Consider the following 24002-nt stretch of genomic DNA (forward strand, 5'->3'; position numbering starts at 1 on the left):
TACAAGTTGCTTCCTTCTGGGAGGACAGTCATGCAGATCTATTTGGTGCAGTGTGTAGCGTATGGGCTAAGCACAGACAGGCTCATCCCCTGTAACCTCTGCAGCAATACTGGCAGCACTCATACGTCTATTTTGAAAAGAAAACCTCTGAATATGACGCTGAGCACGTGCACTTAACTTCTTTGGTCGACCATGGAGAGGCCTGTTCTGAGTGGCACCTTTTTGTTAAACTGCTGTATGGTGTTGGCCACCGTGATGCAGTGCAGTTGCAGGGTGTTGAGAATCTTCTTATAGCCTCGGCCATCTTTATGTAAAGCAGCAATTTTTTCCGATCCTCATGGAATATTTTGCCATGAGGAGCCATGTTGAACTTCCAGTGGCCAGTATGAGAGAGAACACCAAATGTAACACCCCTGCTCCCCATTCACACCCGAGACCTTGTAACACTAATGAGTCACATGTCACTGGGGAGGGAAAATGGCTAATTGGGCACAATTTGGCCATCTTCACTTAGGGGTGCACTCTCTTTTGTTGCCAGCGGCTTTGACACTAATGGCTGTGTGAGGCGTTATTTAGAGGACACTGTTATACAAGCTGTACACTGACTACTGTACATTGTATCAAAGTGTGAGATCTTTAGTGTGGTTTCATGGAAAAATATAATTTACAAAAATGTGAGGAGTGTACTCACTTTTGTTAGACAATGTATATAATGTCAAACTGGTGACTCTTAAACAAGTGACATGATCAGACTGCCACCTGCTGGTGAGAGTAGACTAAGGTTTATCACAGTGATAAACATAAATAAAAGCAAATTTCAGCGCCCTCTGCAGACAAACAGTAGACACGTTGGTCTTTATGTGACACGGTGTGGGCGCCCTCTGCTGGTTAATGTTGGTCCTCGTGATTCACTTGTCATATGAGCGTAAGTGTGCAGGTTAATCTGCAGCTGGTAGGTGATTGGATAGGCTGTTTATTCCTTTCAGGGAAAATCATGACATATCCGCCATAAAATCTGCACGTTTTACATGAGGAGTTTGTTGCAGATCTCACCTTAAGGGTACGCTCACACGAGCGACAAAAACGGACGAGAGCGATGCGAGAAATTCTCGCATTGCACTCTGACCAATACTAGTCAATGAGGGAGAGCTGTTGGTCAGCTTTTCTTGCATCCAGATTCTGGATGCGATAAAAGCGGCAGCATGCTGCGATTTGATCCAGAATACGTCCGAGACTCGCCAATACAAGTCAATGGGTGCGAGGAAAAAACGGATGTCACACGGACGGCACACGGACCATCCTAGTAACATCCGTTTTTCTAAATACAATCCTATCATGTAGCACAGAACACTGTCAATTCTTCTGTACATGACTGTAAATGAGTAACAGCTGCTGTGCAAAAAAACTGATTGCATACTGACAGCACACTGATGACAAGTGAAAAAAATTCGTCCGACTCTCGCAAACTAGAATGGGACCGTTTTTTAATACGTTCGTGTGAGCGTACCCTAAACATTGCAAAGGGTGAAATCTGCAGAAAATTAATGTGGATTACAAAATCTGCAACATTGATCAATTCACATGCAGCATGTAGAAAATTACAGGTAGTGCAGAAAAATGGTTGTCTTTCCCCCCGAGAGGCTACTGAAAGGGGATGTCCACTAATTTTACACTGACCTATCCTTAGGACAGGTCAATGTCTGATCAGCCGGAATGCGATACCCCATCAACCACGCTGATCAGCTGGTCCTGGCGCCGGCAGCTGGAAATGCTCAGTTCCGAAGGTGTCCCGTTTTCTCATAGTGGTCGCAGCCGGGTACTGCACATCCGCCTTCTATTCAGATCAATAGGAGGCGGATGTGTGTGACATTGGCCGCTATCAGAAGACGGGGCAGCTCCGGAACTGAGCATTTCTAGCTGCAACCGCCAGTCCCATAAACAGCTGCTCAGCGAGGATGTGGGCTGGCAGACCTGAGCTAATCAGACATTGATGACCTATTTATGGATAGAACATTAATGTAAAAGTAGTGGAAAACCTCTTTAACCTTAGGTTTTCGTATGATGATGTAGCTGATAAACAGTTTATAATGCAAGTCCCAGATTGTATGGCAAGCAGTATCAGAGATCTATGACGCCATTAGCACTGTTTTACAAGCCCGTGAAACACAGACCCTACATACATCGTAAAGGTACCGTCACACATAACGAGATCGCTAGCGAGATCGCTGCTGAGTCACCGTTTGGTGACGCAGTAGCGATCCCGTTACCGATCTCGTTATGTGTGACACCTACCAGCGATCAGGCCCCTGCTGTGAGATCTCTAGTCCTTTCAGAATGGTCCAGGCCATTTTCTTCAAAGGTGACGTCCTGCTGGGCAGATCACATCGCTGTATTTGACACTGTGTGACAGGTCACAGTGACTGCTGAGATCGTTATACAGGTCGCTACTACGACCTGTATTGTTCCTGATCGCTGGTAAGATCTGACTGTGTGACATCTCACCTGCGATCTCCCAGCGACTTACCTGTGATCCTTATCAGGTCGCATCGTTTTCGGGATCGCTGGTAAGTCGTTGTGTGTGACTGGGCCTTAAGACCCAGATCAACCGTTGAATCTCCAAATCTGAGCTAATTGCTTTACCAATAAGAAGTCATTGTCTCGGAGTGGGAGAGCCTGATCTTCTGATCTGAGTACGGTCAATGTTTAACATGTAAAACCAGCCTAATTTTGTAACTGTAGACTGGCAGGCCAGGATGTGCAGTATTATAATGGTATTTTCATACAAGCGTATGAAAAAATTCTTTGATTTTCGACCAGAAAAATATATTTTTCATCTGTATACCATCCATGTCATCTGCTTTTATACATCAGCAATTAATACAAATTTACAAGACCAAGCAGTCTCTTAAATTAAAAAATGGAATGTATTCATAAAAATGAGAAGCTGTACAGATGATCCAATTTTTTTTGCACATCCATAGACTTGACTAGTTGAGTCTCATCCAAAAGTATGAAGAGACTAATGCATTCAATTTTTTTTCCCCCCTTCCAAATGGACAATAAATCCATGAAGCTGAAAAAACTGGTCCAAAAAACTGAAAAGCTTAATTGAACATTAGTGATGAGCGGGCACTACCATGCTCAGTACTTGTAACTATTGATGAGCGGGCACTACCATGCTCGGGTGCTTGGTACTCGTAGCTAATGATAAGCGAGCACTACCATACTCGGGTGCGCGTAATTAGTTATGAGCGAGCACTACCATGCTCGAGTGCTCTGTATTCATAACTAGTGATGAGTGAGCACTACCATGCTCGAGTGCTCAGTACTCGTAACTAGTGATGAGCGAGCACTACCATGCTCGGGTGCTCTGTACTCGTAACTAGTGATGAGTGAGCACTACCATGTTCGAGTGCTCAGTACTCGTAACTAGTGATGAGTGAGCACTACCATGCATGGGTGCTCAGTTCTCGTTAAGAGCAGTGGGACGCTCAGATGGGCACGACTTGACCCTATGAGTATAATGGAAGTCCATGGGAGACTAGAGCATTTTTCTGGAAGTTCTTCGGGAAAAATGTTCCAGCTCTCCATTATACTCGGGTACTGGAGTTGCACCCATCCGAGTGACCGATTGCTCTTACGGAATACCGAGCAACCAGGCATGATAGTTCTCGCTCGCCACTAATGAACATGAGTCCCTGTGAGTGTGTTGTAAAGATTTACCATGCACCACTCTTTCCCAATCTGTGCTCTTGGGGCAAAGCTCCACCAATATTGCCTGACAATTCAGCAAGAAGTATCAAAGACACTGATTATACTGTATTCCTCCAAAAAACACAACATTTTGGCCACATAAGACCATTATCAAGAGCCGTATGGTGTGTACGTTACTACTACAAACTATGGCTTGATAATGGCATAATGTTGCAGAAAAGTCATAAATTGTATAGACACTGTATGGAAGGTTTATTTAGGCACTGTATTTCAATAAAACGGGTGTGATTTTGAGAGTGAGAAACTTGTCACACATGCTTCATTTCCACATACAGAATTATCCCATTATTGTACCCAACGTAAAAGGAGCATAACGCCAATTTCCACTTTGTATTTTGTGTCTGCAGGTCTGTTTTTAGAGCATTAACATTCACAATTTACATTCACGTGTTTCAATAAGATTGCAGCAGCCCCTGAGGGTACAAGCGATACCATATTACCAAAATACAAACCTGACTTTCACCTTATGTTGAAGAGAATATTCACAACGTTGAAATTTTAGATTTTGGAATTTAAATCGGCTTTTGTATTAGAACATCTAAAAAAATAGAATTGACAAAATACTGCAACATTTGAGCAATTATTTTACAAAGGGATTTTGTGTCACAGCCAACTGGTCCTTTTAATACGCTCCCTAAAGTCATAGAAGGGACAAAATTGCCTTTAAAGGGAACCTGTCAGCAGGTTTTTGGACCACAAAGTAACGCCATTACAGTAAAGTACCTGTAAGGCCTTCTTCACACATCCGTGTCTCCGATACATGTGGTGTCTGTTTCCACGCATACCAGAGACACGGACACACGTAGACCCATTAAATTCAGTGGGTTTGCACACATGTCCATATTTTCACACGGACCATATGTCATTATAGAGCACACGTGTGTCCGTGTGCTCCGCACGGTGACATGTCTGTTTTCTGTGGGCCGCACAGGTGTCACATGGACCACACACTGATGTGATCCATGTGACATGTACCAGAGAAAACACAGGTCACTTAAAAATAAAGAATGTTTATACTTACCTGTCTCCGGCGCTGCTGTCACACTTACTTCCGGGTCCTGCTCATTATGCTCATGGATATTCACTGCACTGACTGCAGACCCGGAAGCACGTGTGAAAACAGTGCCGGAGAAAGGTATTTATACAAGTTTGTGCTGTCTGTGTGCTATTGGGGTGTCACATGGAACACACACACACTGACACATACGCACCTACATGACAAACGTTAGGTTTTTTTTGTTTGTCCGGATGTGTCAAGGAGGCCTAATGAGGATTGCTCTCAAACCTTTATGTTACAAATCCGTGTCTTGTAATCGATCATTTAATTTTTTTTACAAATGATCTCACAAGTACAGGATTTTGTCTACACTTATAGTTCTCCGGTCTCTTTCTCCTTTTGGCGCCGACCTCTTGCCAAGAATTGACAAGTCACTCTTTTCTTTGACCTGCATCTCATGCAGACTCGGTCATTCCCGGGGCGATGCATGCGCAGTATAGTCCTGATGACGTAGCAAGAGCCGGAATATTCATCTGCGCATATGTTGTCCCTGGGAATAACAATGCCTGTGCGGGTTTTGAGGTGGGGGAGCAGACATCTTGTGCTGACATCAGGCGGAGAAAGAAAATTTGCCAATGAATTAAAAGACAATGAAGACCCAGATCTGCAATATAAAGGTATGGAAGTAATCATCACTACAGGTACTTGATGACGTTACTTTGGGGGTCTGAAAACCTACTGATCGGTTCCCTTTAACACTTTGATGATGTAATACAACTCATTGAGAGTAAAAATCTTATGTTTCTCATGCCGAATTCAGACGTTCGTATAGTATGGTCCGAATACGCATCGTCATTTCCGAACTAACATGAGGCTGTTGAGTTCAGGTCAGAAGAACCGCGATCAGTCCAGAAATCGTGGCCCATACTTGGACCAAAGATATATGGAAGCATGAAGTCAACCTTATTCATAAAGCTAAGACCCAGACTGTATATGTTGAGAAGACTTTTCGTACATTGTAGACCCTCTAATTCACAGTTGGTTGGTGCGATTTGGGCTCTGAGACCTCTATTTATCACTTTCCTCATCAAGCATGAGTTTACCTAGGCACAGCAGTGTACAGGCTCACTAGAAAGTTAATGGGTCACTATACCATTGCCTGGGCACATTATTTTGTCCGGTGGTTTGAGGGGTCGGTAGGGGGTCTCAGAACCCAGAGTGCATCAAAGGCGCTGCAATAGTTAAATTTTTTCCCCCAAAGTTTGATTACACTTTAATTTTTCTGAAAAGCATTGTGGTTCAGTAGTGGAAGGAAAACGAGAGGAGGTAGGAAATGTGTTGACGAAAGAAAAATCTACATATCTGTTTCAAAATATACACTCGTATATATTTCTCTATATTTTATATGTACACAGCTATAGACTTTTATGAGCTTGAACTATCCACCGCATGAAACCAGACACAAGACTGGTCCAAGAGCAGGAAAGTTCTGAAATGTGGCACAATGTCATCCCGGTTTTCTGGCCATTGCCCAGTTCCTCCAGTGCCATTATGGTACATTCGAGGTTGAGGTCACATCCAGAGATCTTTTATATTAATAAGAGATTTTTTTGGGGAGAGAGTTCTTGGCAGTAGAGCGATAATAGAAAAAGTGCATTGCTGGAGTGAAGTTCTGTAAGACTCCATAGGGTCAGACACTTGTTGAGCGTGAGAAGATGAACACTGTCAGCCGTCAATATCCCAGCTGAAGAGGTGGTGTTTGACTAACATGTCCTGTACTCCTTCCTTCAATGGCTTCTTCTCCTTGTCCTGTAAGATTGCAAATATGCAAAATTGAGTATTACATTTTACTTTACTAGCTTCTAAAGATGATCGACTACCCAAAAAATTGTGATGAAATCATCCCTCTTGGCCATTTGTGATCAGGCAGACCATTGTATTCTGAACAATGACAAACTGACAGTGTCACTGTCAGAAATAACATCATCCTGCTGATGTGCCATATATTCCAGAACACTGTCTGTTTCCTCCGCACTAATATGATTGTCAGAGGCTGCATTAAGAATTAAAAACAAAAATGTGTCACTGGAGGGAGTCTGTCATTGCTGCTGGCACCTCCGCTATCACTCTCTTCCTGTATTAATTGAATCTCTGTATTATTCTCAAACTTCTTCTTTAATGTTCTTCAGTAATACAACACATAAGTGTCTAGAGTATTTGCCCAATGTTTTAGGGATTTTTCTTCCTTTCTCTAGTGCTGAACTTTTGAGCACATACAGGTACATCTCAATAAATATCATCAAAAAGTGAATTTATTTCAGTAGTTCAATACAAAAAGGGAAACACATTATATAGAGTCATTACACACAGAGGGATCTAGTTCACATGCTCATTTCTGGTAATGTTGATGATTATGGCTTACATCCAATTAAAACCCAAAAGTTATTATCTCAGAAAATTAGAATAATTACCACAAAACACTTGCAAAGGTTTCCTAAGCGTTTAAAATAGTCCCTTAGTCTGGTCCAGTAGGCTACACAATAATGGGGAATAAAAGGCCATTCAAAAATTTGGGGGAGATTCACAAGGAGTGGACCGCTGCTGGAGTCAGTGATTCAAGAGCCACCACACACAGACGTATCCAGGACATGGGCTACAAGTGTCACATTCCTTGTGTCAAGCCGCACATGACCAATAGACAACAGCAGAAACATCTTACCTGGGCTAAGGATAAAAAGATCTGGACTGTTGCTCAGTGGTCAAAGGTGTTGTTTTCAGATTAAAGTAAATTTTGCATTTCATTTGGAAATTGGGGTCCCAGAGTCTGGAGGAAGAGTGGAGAGGCCACAATCCAAGCTGCTTGAGGTCTAGTGTGAAGTTTCCACAATTAGTGATGGTTTGGGCAGCCATGTCATCTGCTGGTGTAGGTCCACTGTGTTTTATCAAGACCAAAGTCAGCGCAGCCGTCTACCAGGAAATTTTAGAGTACTTCATGCTTCCCTCTGCCGACAAGCTTTTTGGAGATGGAAATTTCATTTTCCAGCAGGACTTGGCACCTGTCCACTTTTGGCAAAAGTACCAATACCTGGTGTAATAACTACAGTATCACTGTGCTTGATTGGCCAGCAAACTCGCCTGACCTAAACCCCATAGAGAATCTATGGAGTATTATCAACAGGAAGATGAGACACCAAACCCAACAATGCAGACGAGCTGAAGGCTGCTATCAAAGCAACCTGGGCTTCCATAACACCTCAGCAGTGCCACAGGCTGATCGACTCCATACCACGCCGCATTGATGTAGTAATTCATGCAAAAGGAGCCCCGACCATGTATTGAGGCATTTACTGTACAGACTTTTCAGTAGGTGACAACAGTTCTGAGTTTTACATCATTTTTTCAGTTGGTCTTATATAATATTCTAATTTTCTGATAATGACTTGTTGGTTTTCATTGGCTGTAAGCCATAATCATCAACATTAACAGAAATAAACACTTGAAATAAATCCCTCTGTGTGTAATGACTCTATATAATACATAGGAATAAATCCCTCTGTGCGTAATGACTATATAATATATAGAGATAGATCACTCTGTGTGTAATGACTATATAATATATGCGTTTCTCTTTTTGTATTGAATTACTGAAATATTCACTTTTTGCTGATATTCTAATTTATTGAGACGCACCTGTATATCCTTTCTCTATTTTAAATCACACTAAAATAGCTGCTGCATTCCCTGCCTCAGCTTTTATACAGGCAATGATAGTTACTCCTGATTGGCTGTACAATATCACATGATATGACATTACTGGAAAGCCTGCAAGGTCCTCCCTGAGGTTATGTTAGCCTTCCACGACTGAGGCAAAATTCTGCAATGTCTAAATTTGGAAAATCAAATCATAAATTGCTTTGAATTTGCTGGGACCTAAGAATTTCATGAGAATTGATTCAAATTTGATTCATGTCGAATTGATTTGATCATTTATACCAGATTCACATTTATACTGTTGCTTTCCTTTGAACGTATTCATCATCATTACCCCCCCCCCCATTAATCTGACCTATTCAGTGGCAAACCCATTCACTTATAATTTGAAAAATGCAGGCAAAATAAAAAAAAAATCCATTCCATTCGTGACATACATAACATTTTTTCCCCGAAAAAAACTAGCAGCTGTAGGACCAATACATGAGTTGCAGTTGCAATGCCTGGCTCAGGTGAATGGCATTTTACAATGCATCCCCCAGGCTTGATCGACAGTGTTAAAAGATAGCAGCTCTACGGTATTATGACTAATACTCTTTGGGGAAAAACAGAATAAAAAAAACATGGCTCCTTCCTTCTAGAAACAGCACCCTAAGTTACCTCTGGTATTTCGGAGATTGTCAGTAACCCAACACCAAATTTTTGGAACAGGTGCGGCACGGAGTTTGGAACAAAGAAGTAGTGTGATACTGTAGTAATGTGAGTAGTCTGATCTCCTACCACCCCCCTTTAACAATTATTTACTTATTATTTGTACATTTTGGCAAAGGGGCACTGTGGCACAACACCATTAATAGGGAAATTGAGCCTAACACTCCAGAGAAGGGCTTATACTGGGTAACTGTAGCTTTCATTATAGTGGGTGCTGTGGGGAATGGATTGGAAGCCAAAAAAGCTTAATAAAGCTGTTTTTTTGGCTTTACACAAGGCACTGTAGTTTAGATTCATTGCTCTTGCAGGATAATTTTTGGGGAAAGGAGATTAGTAATGTTCGCTGTCTGCCATGATTCTTCTGTAAAAGCCTTGAAGACATACAGACTTACCTCTTTTTTCACGGGCAATTCCCAGTCTGGAGACAAACTGAAGGCAAACTTTGAAAGGACCCTGAAAAAAAGTAAGAGGCAGAGAACGTTTTTGTTTTTTTCCCAGTAGGAAGGAAGCTAATGGAAGACACAGCTATAATCCTGCCCATACCAGAAAATTGGTTGGCAGGAAACTACACTGAACCCATGATAACATCCACCCTGCCCTTTACAGAGCAGTTCAATGGGAGCTGTATAGAAAGGTGCACCTAGATATAATATAAAAGGTTTAATTCATGAGTAAAATCCGTATACAGTGAAGACAGATTTTCTCATTACTGAAATAGGAGATGGCGGTTGAAGCTTTTAAAATTCAATGGAGGGAAGAGGCGCTAGATTCAGACACAGACAATCTGCTGCAATTTCTCCATAGAACTTTATGAGCACCAACTGTCATCTCCTATCTTAGCAATGGGAAAAGAAGGGAATTTTGTTACTTACCGTAAATTCCTTTTCTTCTAGCTCCAATTGGGAGACCCAGACGATTGGGTGTATAGCTACTGCCTCCGGAGGCCACACAAAGCACTACACTAAAAAGTGTAAGGCCCCTCCCCTTCTGGCTATACACCCCCCGTGGGATCACGGGCTGCTCAGTTTTAGTGCTAAAGCAAGAAGGAGGAAAGCCAATAACTGGTTTAAACAAATTCAATCCGAAGTAACATCGGAGAACTGAAACCGTTCAACATGAACAACATGTGTACCCGAAAAAACCAAAAATCCCGAAGGAAACAGGGCGGGTGCTGGGTCTCCCAATTGGAGCTAGAAGAAAAGGAATTTACGGTAAGTAACAAAATTCCCTTCTTCTTCGGCGCTCCATTGGGAGACCCAGACGATTGGGACGTCCAAAAGCAGTCCCTGGGTGGGTAAATTAATACCTCAAGTTAGAGCTGCAAAACAGCCCTCCCCTACGAGGAGGCAACCGCCGCCTGCAGGACTCTTCTACCTAGGCTGGCGTCCGCCGAAGCGTAGGTATGCACCTGATAATGTTTGGTGAAAGTGTGCAGACTCGACCAGGTAGCTGCCTGGCACACCTGTTGAGCCGTAGCCTGGTGTCGTAATGCCCAGGACGCACCCACGGCTCTGGTAGAATGGGCCTTCAGCCCTGATGGAACCGGCAGCCCAGCAGAACGGTAGGCTTCAAGAATTGGTTCCTTGATCCATCGAGCCAGGGTGGATTTGGAAGCCTGCGATCCTTTGCGCTTACCAGCGACAAGGACAAAGAGTGCATCCGAGCGGCGCAAGGGCGCCGTGCGGGAAATGTAGATTCTGAGTGCTCTCACGAGATCCAACAAATGCAAATCCTTTTCAAACCGATGAACTGGATGAGGACAAAAGGAAGGTAAGGAGATATCCTGATTGAGATGAAAAGAGGATACCACCTTAGGGAGAAACTCCTGAATGGGGCGCAGCACTACCTTGTCCTGGTGAAAAACCAGGAAGGGAGCTTTGGATGACAGCGCTGCCAGCTCGGATACCCTCCGAAGAGACGTGACCGCTACCAGAAAGGCCACTTTCTGTGAGAGTCGAGAAAGTGAAACATCCCTCAGAGGCTCGAAGGGCGGCTTCTGGAGAGCAACTAGTACCCTGTTCAGATCCCATGGATCTAACGGCCGTTTGTACGGAGGGACGATGTGACAAACCCCCTGCAGGAACGTGCGTACCTGAGGAAGTCGTGCTAGACGCTTTTGAAAAAATACCGATAGCGCTGAGACTTGCCCTTTAAGGGAGCCGAGTGATAAGCCTTTTTCCAAACCAGATTGCAGGAAGGAAAGAAAAGTAGGCAATGCAAATGGCCAGGGGGACACTCCCTGTGCCGAGCACCAGGATAAGAAAATCTTCCACGTTCTGTGGTAGATCTTAGCAGACGTGGGCTTCCTAGCCTGTCTCATGGTGGCCACGACCCCTTGAGATAATCCTGAAGATGCTAGTATCCAGGACTCAATGGCCACACAGTCAGGTTCAGGGCCGTAGAATTCAGATGGAAAAACGGCCCTTGTGACAGTAAGTCTGGCCGGTCTGGTAGCGCCCACGGTTGGCCGACCGTGAGATGCCACAGATCCGGATACCACGACCTTCTCGGCCAGTCTGGGGCGACGAGCAGGACGCGGCGGCAATCGGACCTGATCTTGCGTAGCACTCTGGGCAAGAGTGCCAGAAAGGGAAACACATAGGGCAGCTGGAACTGCGACCAATCTTGCACTAAGGCGTCTGCCGCCAGAGCTCTGTGATCGCGAGACCGTGCCATGAAAATTGGGACCTTGTTGTTGTGCCGGGACGCCATTAGGTCGACATCCGGCCTTCCCCAGCGGCGACAGATTTCCTGAAACACGTCCGGGTGAAGGGACCATTCCCCTGCGTCCATACCCTGGCGACTGAGGAAGTCCGCTTCCCAGTTTTCTACGCCGGGGATGTGAACTGCGGATATGGTGGAGGCCGTGGCTTCCACCCACATCAGAATCCGCCGGACTTCCTGGAAGGCTTGCCGACTGCGTGTCCCGCCTTGGTGGTTGATGTATGCCACCGCTGTGGAGTTGTCCGACTGAATTCGGATCTGCTTTCCTTCCAGCCACTGCTGGAAGGCTTGTAGGGCAAGATACACTGCCCTGATTTCCAGAACATTGATCTGAAGGGTGGACTCCTGCTGAGTCCACGTACCCTGAGCCCTGTGGTGGAGAAAAACTGCTCCCCACCCTGACAGACTCGCGTCTGTCGTGACCACCGCCCAGGATGGGGGTAGGAAGGACCTTCCTTGTGATAATGAGGTGGGAAGAAGCCACCATTGAAGAGAGTCCTTGGCCGTCTGGGAAAGGGAGACTTTCCTGTCTAAGGACGTCGACTTCCCGTCCCATTGGCGGAGAATGTCCCATTGAAGTGGGCGCAGATGAAACTGCGCAAACGGGACTGCCTCCATTGCTGCCACCATCTTCCCCAGGAAGTGCATGAGGCGTCTTAAGGGGTGCGACTGGCCTTGAAGGAGAGAGTGCACCCCTGTCTGTAGTGAACGCTGCTTGTCCATCGGAAGCTTCACTATCGCTGAGAGAGTATGAAACTCCATGCCAAGATATGTTAGTGATTGGGTCGGTGACAGATTTGACTTTGAAAAGTTGATGATCCACCCGAAAGTCTGGAGAGTCTCCAGCGCAACGTTCAGGCTGTGTTGGCATGCCTCTTGAGAGGGTGCCTTGACAAGTAGATCGTCCAAGTAAGGGATCACCGAGTGTCCCTGAGAGTGCAAGACTGCTACCACTGCTGCCATGACCTTGGTGAAAACCCGTGGGGCTGTCGCCAGACCAAATGGCAGGGCTACGAACTGAAGGTGTTCGTCTCCTATAACGAAGCGTAGAAAACGCTGGTGCTCTGGAGCAATCGGCACGTGGAGATAAGCATCTTTGATGTCTATTGATGCTAGGAAATCTCCTTGAGACATCGAGGCAATGACGGAGCGGAGAGATTCCATCCGGAACCGCCTGGTTTTCACGTGCTTGTTGAGCAGTTTTAGGTCCAGAACAGGACGGAAAGAGCCGTCCTTTTTTGGCACCACAAACAGATTGGAGTAAAAACCTTGACCTCGTTCCTGAAGAGGAACAGGGATCACCACTCCATCTGCCCTTAGAGAGCACACCGCCTGCAGAAGAGCATCGGCTCGGTCGGGATGTGGGGAAGTTCTGAAGAACCGAGGCGGAGGACGAGAACTGAACTCTATCCGGTACCCGTGAGACAAAATGTCTGTTACCCACCGGTCTTTGACCTGTGGCAGCCAAATGCCGCAAAAGCGGGAGAGCCTGCCACCGACCGAGGATGCGGAGAGAGGAGGCCGAAAGTCATGAGGCAGCCGGCTTGGAAGCGGTTCCTCCGGCTGCTTTCTTTGGGCGTGAGTGAGTCCGCCAGGAATCTGAGCTCCTCTGCTCCTTCTGAGTCCTTTTGGACGAGGAGAATTGGGCCCTGCCCGAACCTCGAAAGGACCGAAACCTCGACTGTCCCCTCCACTGTTGAGGTTTGCTTGATCTGGGCTGGGGTAAGGAAGAGTCCTTACCCTTGGACTGTTTAATGATTTCCGCCAATTGCTCACCAAACAGTCTGTCTTGAGATAATGGCAAACTGGTTAAGCATTTTTTGGAAGCAGAATCTGCTTTCCATTCCTTTAACCATAAGGCTCTGCGTAAAACCACAGAGTTGGCGGACGCCATTGACGTACGGCTGGTAGAGTCCAAGACCGCATTGATAGCGTAAGTCGCAAACGCAGACATTTGCGAGGTCAAGGACGCCACTTGCGGCACTGATGGACGTATGACAGAGTCCACCTGCGCCAGACCAGCTGAAATAGCTTGGAGTGCCCACACGGCTGCGAATGCTGGAGCAAACGACGCGCCGATAGCTTCATAGACAGATTTCAACCAAAGGTCCATCTGTCTGTCATTGGCATCTTTAAGTGAAGCCCCATCTTCCACTGCAACTATGGATCTAGCCGCAAGCCTGGAGATTGGGGGGTCCACCTTTGGACACTGGGTCCAGCGTTTGACCACGTCAGGGGGAAAGGGATAACGTGTATCCTTAAGACGTTTGGAGAAACGCTTATCTGGATAAGCATGGTGTTTCTGGACTGCTTCTCTGAAGTCAGCGTGGTCCAGGAAAGTACTCAATTTACGTTTGGGATACCTGAAATGGAATTTCTCCTGCTGTGCTGCTGCCTCCTCCGCTGGAGGAGAAATATCCAGCAGTCTATTGATGGCCGCTATAAGATCATTCACCATGGCGTCACCATCAGGGGTATCCAGGTTGAGAGCAGTCTCAGGATTAGACTCCTGATCACCTAGCTCTGTCTCATCATACAGAGAATCCTCTCGCTGAGACCCTGACCAGCGTGATGACGCCGAGGGTCTCTCCCAGCGAGCCCGCTTAGGCTGCCTGGGACTGTCGTCCGAGTCAGAGCCTTCAGCCTGTGATGCCTGGGACCCCCTTGGAGCACGGATTAGTTCCAACTGAGGGGGACCGGGGAACATTGAATCAGCAGTACCCATGGTCTGAGTGACCGGCCTGGACTGCAAAGTTTCTAGAATTTTTGTCATAGTCACAGACATCTTATCAGCAAAAACTGCAAACTCTGTCCCCGTCACCGGGGCAGGGTTCACAGGCGTCTCTGCCTGGGCCACTACTAGCATAGACTCCGGCTGACGAAGTGGCACAGGGACCGAACATTGCACACAATGGGGGTCAGTGGAACCTGCCGGTAGATCAGCCCCACATGCGGTACAGGCAGCATATGAAGCCCGTGCCTTGGCACCCTTGCTTTTTGCGGATGACATGCTGTTGTCTCCTCAGAGCAATATAGGGGTATAAGCCAAGAAGCGACCGTACAGTGCAATATATAGGTACAGACAAAAGTACACAAAACAACACTGTGGCACTAGTGGGGTCAGCACCTAGGTGCTGCTTACCGCCCGCTTAACAGCGGGTGTGTGGTCGCCATGGGTCTCCCAGGGCTATGTCCGTTCTCCAGCTCAGACTGCGTGCAGGAATGGCTGCCGGCGTCCTGTGAAGAGGGGCGGGCCGTGGGCGTGCTGCAGACAAAGAGCGGGAAACTGGCGTCCCACTGTGCCCAGTGAGAGGGCTGGAGTATGTAAATAAGACTCCAGCCCTCGGCGCTGACTATTGTACAGCGTCTCTCCCCTTCCCTGACTGACAGGGCTGGGGGCGGGAACGAAACGTAACTAGGCCGCAGAAGCCGGGGACTAGATTTATAAGCGCTGCCGTCGTAAAAGCACGGTCGGCGCGAAGTCCCCGGCGCACCACAAGTCTCAGCCGCGCCGCAGTCTCCATGGCGGCCGGCGCGGTAGTTCCCCACACATAAACTCACTCAGCTAAGCTGCAGTGAGTATAACCCAAGCGCGCAGCGCTACTGTCCCCGGCGCACTAGAACACCCAGCAACGCTGGAGTGTGTCTGTGCCTGTCTGTACGGGGACACAGAGTACCTGAATGTTGCAGGGCCTTGTCCCTGACGGTACCCAGCTCCGTATCCAGCAGGATCTCCGGGTCTGTGGATGGAGCCCGGCCTCAGAGTCTGGAGGCCGGTAAGATCCCACTTCACCAGAGCCCTTCAGGGGGATGGGGAAGGAAAACAGCATGTGGGCTCCAGCCTCCGTACCCGCAATGGGTACCTCAACCTTAACAAACACCGCCGACAAAAGTGGGGTGAGAAGGGAGCATGCTGGGGGCCCTAGTATGGGCCCTCTTTTCTTCCATCCGACATAGTCAGCAGCTACTGCTGACTAAACAGTGGAGCTATGCGTGGATGTCTGACCTCCTTCGCACAAAGCATAAAACTGAGCAGCCCGTGATCCCACGGGGGGTGTATAGCCAGAAGGGGAGGGGCCTTACACTTTTTAGTGTAGTGCTTTGTGTGGCCTCCGGAGGCAGTAGCTATACACCCAATCGTCTGGGTCTCCCAATGGAGCGCCGAAGAAAAGAGAATTTTGGTTACTTACCGTAAATTCTTTTTCTTATAGTTCCGTATTGGGAGACCCAGACATTGGGTGTATAGCTTCTGCCTCCGGAGGACACACAAAGTACTACACTAAAAAGTGTAGCTCCTCCCTCTGAGCATATACACCCCCTGGCTAACCAGATCCAGCCAGTTTAGTGCAAAAGCTGAAGGAGAATAGCCACCCACAAGTAGAGACAGAGCAAGAACAGAAACAACCGGAGCCTCTGTCTACAACAACAGCCGGTGATAACACGCGGAACAAGAAACTGCCAACAGGCAACAGGGAGGGTGCTGGGTCTCCCAATACGGAACTATAAGAAAAAGAATTTACGGTAAGTAAACAAAATTCTCTTTTTCTTTATCGTTCCTATGGGAGACCCAGACATTGGGACGTCTCAAAGCAGTCCATGGGTGGGAATAAACAGAAAACTGAGAAGTAGGCGGAACCTAACTTCACAAATGGTAACTTCACAAATGGGCGACAGCCGCCTGAAGGATGCGTCTGCCCAAGCTCGCATCTGCCGAAGCATGAGCATGCACTTGGTAGTGCTTCGAAAAGGTATGCAGACTAGTCCAAGTGGCAGCCTGACAGACCTGCTGAGCCGTAGCCTGGTGCCTGAAAGCCCAAGAGGCACCGACAGCTCTGGTCGAGTGTGCCTTGATCCCCGGCGGGGGAGGCACTTGAGTACACTGGTAGGCATCGGAAATGGCCGACCTAATCCAACGAGCTAAGGTCGGCTTAGAAGCCGAGAGGCCCTTACGCTGACCTGTGGTCAGCACAAAAAGAGAGGTGCACCGCCTAAGAACAGCGGTGCGAGGCACATAGATCCGGAGCGCCCGCACCAGATCCAGAGTATGCAACGCTTTTTCAAAGCGATGAACAGGAGCCGGACAAAAGGAAGGCAGGGAAATGTCCTGGTTAAGGTGGAAAGGAGAAACCACCTTAGGGAGAAAGTCCGGAGTCGGACGGAGAACCACCTTGTCTTGATGAAAAACCAAAAAAGGTGACTCCGAAGAGAGCGCAGCCAAATCAGAGACTCTCCTGAGGGAAGTTATGGCCACTAGAAAGACCACTTTCTGTGAAAGACGAGACAAAGAAACCTCCCTAAGAGGCTCAAAGGGGGGTTTCTGCAAAGCCGTGAGGACCAGATTAAGGTCCCAGGGATCCAAAGGCCGCCGGTAAGGCGGAATGATGTGAGATGCGCCCTGCATGAAGGTGCGAACCTGAGCCAGCCGGGCGATACGCCGCTGGAACAACACTGACAGAGCCGAGACCTGTCCCTTGAGGGAATTGAGGGATAGTCCTAGCTGCAGACCGGACTGTAGAAAGGACAGAAGGGTCGGCAAGGAAAAAAGGCCAAGGAGCATGGCCGGAAGAGCGACACCAGGACAGGAAAATTTTCCAGGTCCTGTGATAGATTTTGGCCGAGGAAGACTTCCGAGCCCGAGTCATAGTGGAGATGACTTCAGGAGGAATACCAGAAGTCGTCAAGATCCAGGACTCAAGAGCCACGCCGTCAATCTGAGAGCCGCAGAATTCTGGCGGAAAAACGGACCTTGTGGGAGAAGGTCTGGACGGTCCGGAAGATGCCACGGCACCTCTACGGACAGATGGAGCAGGTCTGGGTACCAAGCTCGCCTGGGCCAGTCCGGAGCAATGAGGATGACCTGACGGCCCTCCATTCTGATCTTGCGCAGGACTCTGGGCAAGAGAGCTAGAGGGGGAAACACGTAGGACAGACGAAACTGGGACCAATCTTGAACCAGAGCGTCCGCTGCAAAGACCTGAGGATCGTGGGAGCGAGCCACGTAAACCGGAACCTTGTTGTTGTGCCGGGATGCCATTAGATCCACTTCCGGATGCCCCACTTGCGGCAGATTGACTGAAACACTGCCGCGGATATGGTGGACTTGGAGTCCTCCGTCCACTGAAGGATGCATTGAACCTCCAACATTGCCAGGCGGCTGCGTGTCCCGCCTTGGTGATTGATGTAGGCAACCGCTGTCGCGTTGTCCGACTGGACTCGGATGCGCTTGCCCGCCAACAGGTGGTGAAAGGCTAAGAGAGCTAGAAGCACAGCTCTGGTTTCCAGCACATTGATCGAGAGGGCTGATTCGGACGGAGTCCAAGTGCCCTGCGCACTGTGGTGGAGATATACCGCTCCCCAGCCGGATAGACTGGCATCCGTGGTGAGGATCACCCAGGACGGGGCCAGGAAGGAGCGTCCCTGAGACAGAGAGAGAGAGGGGCCGAAGCCACTACTAAAGGGAGCCCCTGGTCTGTGGTGACAGAGCCACTAACCTGTGCAAGGAGGAAGCCCGCTTGTCCCAACGGCGGAGAATGTCCAGCTGCAGGGGACGGAGATGGAACTGGGCAAAGGGAACCGCCTCCATTGACGCCACCATCTGACCCAGCACCTGCATTAGGTGCCTGATGGAATGACGGCGGGGCCTCAGCAGAGAGCGCACCGCCAGATGGAGGGACTGCTGTTTGACTAAGGGCAGCTTCACAAGTGCCGGCAGAGTCTCGAATTGCATCCCTAGGTACGTGAGCCTCTGGGTCGGAGTCAGAGTGGATTTGGGCAGATTGACAAGCCACCCGAATTGGACTAGAGTGGCGAGAGTGAGCGAGACACTCCGCTGACAGTCTGCGCTGGATGAAGCCTTGACTAGAAGGTCGTCCAGGTAAGGAATCACTGCCAACCCCTGGAGGTGCAGAACCGCAACCACTGCTGCCATGACCTTGGTGAATACTCGAGGAGCCGTGGCTAACCCGAAGGGGAGAGCCACGAAATGGAAATGTTCCTCTCCGAATGCAAAACGTAGCCAACGCTGGTATGTAACTGTAATTGGCACATGCAGATAGGCATCTCTGATGTCGATGGATGCCAGGAAATCTCCTTGTGTCATTGAGGCAATGACTGATCGCAGAGACTGCATGCGAAAAATGCCGCACCTGAACATGCTTGTTGAGAAGCTTGAGATCCAGGATGGGCCTGAGTAGAAACCTGTGAACCGTTCCCGGGCGGGAACCGTTACAATTACTCCGTCGGCCTGCAAGGATGCCACGGCCTGAGAGAAGGCGGCGGCCTTGGAGCAGGGGGGAGTTGACAGAAAAAATCTGTTTGGCGGGCTGGAAGAGAATTCTATCCTGTAGCCGTGGGAGATGATATCCCGCACCCACTGATCGGAGACGTGTTGAAACCACACGTCGCCAAGTGGGAGAGCCTGCCACCGACCAAGGACGTTGCTGGCGCGGCCAGATAGTCAAGAGGAGGCTGCCTTAGTGGCAGCAGCTCCTGCGGTCTTCTGAGGACGCGGCTTCATGCGCCAGAAGGGTTTTTGGTCCTTGGCTGAGTTAGTGGACGAGGCCGAGGGCCTAGAGGATGACCAGTTGGAGGAACGAAAGGAACGAAACCTCGACTGGTTCCTACCCTGGGCAGGTTTCCTGGTTTTAGTTTGTGGCATGGAAGTACTCTTCCCGCCAGTAGCTTCCTTAATAATTTCATCCAGTTGTTCACCGAATAGCCTGGATCCAGCAAAAGGGAGCCCAGCAAGGTACTTCTTTGAAGAGGCATCTGCCTTCCACTCTCGAAGCCACAAGATCCTGCGGATAGCGAGGGAATTAGGATGAAAAAGCTGAAGCTTGGGAAGTTAAGGCAACCATTTCGGGCATGGATTCCCTGGTGAGGGAATGCATCTCCTCTAGAGAAGCAGAGATGGCTTTGAGAGCCCACACTGCTGCAAAAGATGGGGAGAACGAGGCCCCCGCCACCTCATATATTTGGCCAGAAGGTCAACCTGGCGGTCAGTGGAATCCTTAAGAGAGGTGCCATCAGCCACTGATACAACAGTCCGGGCTGAGAGTCTAGACACCGGAGGGTCTACCTTTGGTGAATGAGCCCACTCCTTGACCACCTCAGGTGGAAGGGAAAACGGTCATCAGAACCACGCTTAGGGAAGCGTTTGTCAGGGCAGGCCCTGGGCTTGGTCACAGCAGCCTGAAAACTGGAGTGGTTAAAGAACACACTCTTTGTCCTCTTAGGCAAGGTAAACTGGTGCTTTTCTGCCAGAGAGGGTTGCTCCTCTGATACTGGCGGATTGAGGTCCAGTACAGAATTAATGGACGCAATCAAATCACCAACATCTGCGTCACATTCGGGCAGATCAATGGGGCACATGGAGGTAGCGTCCGAGCCCCCAGTAAAGGCATCCTCCTCGTCCTGCGAGTCAGCTTGTGAATCAGAGCCGCGGGACGAGGAAGGAGAGGGGACCCTGCGTCTCCTTTTAGGAGGACGGGGTCTGGGACCAGATGAGGAATCCTCTGTGAGCTCTGCCGAGCGAGTCCTAGCAGCAGGGGCACCCTGTGAAGGGGGCTGATGCATGCTCAGCAGAGTCCGGGACAGCTGTCCCATGGAGTCGGCAAAAGACTGGGAGATTGACTTAGAGAAGGAATCTACCCAAGCCGGGGGTTCAGCCACCGGAGCAGCCGGAGGGACCACTGTGGGTGCGATTCCAGGCTGAGGCATTGTCAGGTTAGAGCAGGCATCACAATGTGGATAGGTGCTCGGTTCAGGCAGTACGAGCTTACATGCAGTGCATATTGAGTACAGCCTTGCGCCTTGTGTTAGACATGCTGCTGAAGTGGGGGTTCTGAGCCAGAATGACCCCCATAGAGTATATATGAAGGTCCACAACCGGAGGTTGTGGCTTACCAGACCATTTGTGTGCCCTCCAGATCCACAGCCCGGACCCCCAAGCAGCTTAGCAGGCATGCTGCAGCCAGCGCTGATCCAGAGAAAAACGCTGAGAAAATGGCGCCGGAGCGAGGAGAGGGGGCGTGGCCTGCTCTGAGAGCGGGATCTGGAGGGCCAAGGAGATTTACAGGGGAGGGGACATGTACTCAGAGAGGAGTGTCCCTCCCCTGTACCGAATGGCCGCTGGGCGGAGCCGCACTGTCCCTCTGCATGATTGACATGCGAGGGCAGTGAAAACGAAAGTAGGCCTCCGGCGAAGCCGGGGCCTAAATTTAAGCGATGCGGCTGGCGCGCAGGCACCATCGGCGCGGTTCTCAGGCGACAGCCAGAGAACCGGCCGGAAATGTCACAAAAGTTACATAGCACACTCTCCCACCATAATAAAGTACCGGGACCCCCACAATATAAACGTCTCAGGTACTTAGCTTGCTGAGACGCAGGGCCATGTCCCTGGTGGATGAGTGCTCCGTCCAGCAGGATCCAGAAGGGCTGCGGATGGAGACCGGTCTCCTGCAAAGCATGGAGAACCGTGCTGGCTCCCACTTCAAGCCAGAGCCTGAGGGATGGTGAAGGAGCGCGGCATGTAAGGCTCCAGCCTTGTAAATCAACCTTAACAGCACCGCCGACACAGTGGGGTGAGAAGGGACATGCCGGGAGTCCAGGCTTGGACCCGCTTTTCTTCAAAAACTTTCCAAAAATGAAAAATCAGATGAGAATGCATGTGTGGATGTGTGCCTCCTGAACACAAAGCAATGAACTGGCTGGATCTGGTTAGCCAGGGGGTGTATATGCTCAGAGGGAGGAGCTGCACTTTTTAGTGTAGTACTTTGTGTGTCCTCCGGAGGCAGAAGCTATACACCCAATGTCTGGGTCTCCCATAGGAACGATAAAGAAATATGTATTAATTAAAGACATATTTTACCCATGAAATGAGTAGTTAGAGAATGAAAGATCTGTCCAGGAGGAGAAATGTTCATAAAGGTCCAGAAATTGGTGAATTCTTTGATTGATGTGGGCATTGGGGCGGGCCTTTGTGGGTCGGGTCCTTTGTATAAATTCCTCCTATGGCGTCCTCCTCGCTTGCCCCTTTTCTTTACTTAAATTTTGCACTATGCTGCCATTACCGTTGTCGCCTCTTGCGCATTGCTAGTGTGATGATGTCTTCATTAAAATGGCGCCAGAGTCAACGCATGCGCGTACTGTGATCTCCACTGCCATTTTATTGAAGACAATGTGGAGTAGACTATGAGCTGCACTGGTGCATGCACAGATTTTTTTTTTCATCTGCGCATGCACAGATTGTTTTTTTTTCATCTGCGCATGCGCCGATGCCAGTCAAAGTCTTCTTCACATTGTCTTCAATAAAATGGTACTGGAGATCACAGTACGCGCATGCACTGACTCCGGCGTCATTTTTAATGAAGACATCATTACTATAGAAATGCGCATGCGCCGCCAACAGAGGTGATGCCGGAACAGCACAAAATTTAAATAAATAAATGGGGCAAATCACGAGGACGCCGGAGGAGGAATTTACACAGAGGACCCAACCCACAAAGGCCCACCCCGCTGCACACGTCAATCAAAGAATGCTCCAATTTTTGGATGTTTGTAAACCTTTTTTTCTGCAATCAAGGATTCAATCTGAAAAGTGAAGGTATGATTTTAATCACCATGCTAGCGCTAGTATGCTGCTGCCTTTACTTTATATGGTAAAATCCTACTGGTTGATTCCCTTTAAGGGATCTTCATCCATTATCCAGCGTGGCTACAATCCTCTTTCCAAATATATAAGACCAGACAAATGGTGACACAGTCCATCGACTTCCATGTGCAATGTGTAATGCTGATTTTTCCCTGAGGTGATTGAACTCTTGCTGGCGGATTCCTTCTAGATTACAGCGGATCGCTGTGTGGCGCTAGGATCAGTTTATCAGTGGGGCAGCCGAAAACAAGAAAGGGTTGTCCATTGCCCCCTTGAATGAATAGAATAAAAAGCCTCGTGCTCACCTTAGTTCACACTTTATTTGGACCCAACCTGGGCTCCTCAGGAAAGACCACGGCTGGTACCACTTCTCAACCGTCTGCAAACTGGAGCAGAGTACTTCAAGCCACAAATGGATGACCTGCTCACTGTGATTTACATACAGCATGAAACAAAAAAAAATAGTTTAGTTTTCGGGGTTTTTTTTCAAGTCAACTCAGGTCATATTTGACTGTTTCATCCAACTTCCATCTATTTGTCTACCAACGTTTATAATCGCGGCCATCCAGCTGACTTACTTGAGGCCAATGCAAATAAGTGAACGGAGCTTGACGTCCATCTGTGCATGAGCAGCGTCGTGGCTTACATTCACCGACTGTACTCCCTGGGGGGCATAACGTCAATTTTTAATTTTGCATGTTAGAAAATTATGCAGAAGTAATTAAGGAGAAGACGGACAAGAAGAACATAACAAGGTCATGAATTACAATATACACATTTCCCATCGTTGCAATATTTTTGAGCGCCGTGGCCCGGCCAACAAGCCCAATGTTGTCATATTAGCACTGTATGAAACCAACAAATCCAAAATATTCCGTTCACTCTGCGCTACTGTATGTCACACAAATGTATACATCATTCATTTGCAGCCACACTGCAGACAAAAAATAATACCACGGACATACCTTTTTTTCAATGGCCAACTGTAAATAAAAGTGTTCATCACAAAGTTCCACTATATATAATTGACCTACATATTAGTCTTTATTTCCAGTGAAAGAACATTGCGTGCAGAACTAGAGTATTAAATGACCAACCTTTTAATAACATTATACCAATGACCTTGCATAAGTAAAAATCACTTACCCTGTACAACAGCTCTTCTGGAGTTAACACTTTGCCATCCTCATCTAACCTGTGAGCCAAACCACAGGAAAATAGCTATCACTTTGTTTCTTAAAGGTTTATTCCCCCCAAAAATGGCAATATACACTACAGTTTAAAGGTTTGGGGTCACCCAGACAATTTTGTCTTTTACATGAAAATTCATACTTATATTTATTAAATGAGTTGCATAATGAATAGAAAATATAGTCCAGACATTGACGAGGTTAGAAGAAGGGAATTTTGTTTACTTACCGTAAATTCCTTTTC

At 48.1% G+C, this 24002-nt stretch overlaps 1 protein-coding gene across 3 annotated transcripts in view; it reads right to left on the reverse strand.

Annotated features, from left to right (window-relative positions):
* Positions 1–6136: 6136 nt before the first annotated feature.
* The window catches only part of SGSM3 (small G protein signaling modulator 3), a 111719-nt gene continuing 93853 nt past the window's right edge, over positions 6137–24002 (reverse strand). For all 3 annotated transcript variants that reach the window (XM_075321774.1, XM_075321776.1, XM_075321775.1), the window contains exons 18-22: positions 23715–23763; positions 23147–23232; positions 22874–22996; positions 9586–9646; positions 6137–6580 (exon numbers count right to left, since the gene is read on the reverse strand). In XM_075321774.1, coding sequence (XP_075177889.1) covers positions 6497–6580; positions 9586–9646; positions 22874–22996; positions 23147–23232; positions 23715–23763 — 403 coding nt within the window. In that variant the 3' untranslated portion in view covers positions 6137–6496. The remainder of the gene's footprint in view (positions 6581–9585; positions 9647–22873; positions 22997–23146; positions 23233–23714; positions 23764–24002) is intronic.

Source organism: Anomaloglossus baeobatrachus, chromosome 8 (assembly GCF_048569485.1).
Source record: "Anomaloglossus baeobatrachus isolate aAnoBae1 chromosome 8, aAnoBae1.hap1, whole genome shotgun sequence".
NCBI lineage: Eukaryota > Metazoa > Chordata > Amphibia > Anura > Aromobatidae > Anomaloglossus > Anomaloglossus baeobatrachus.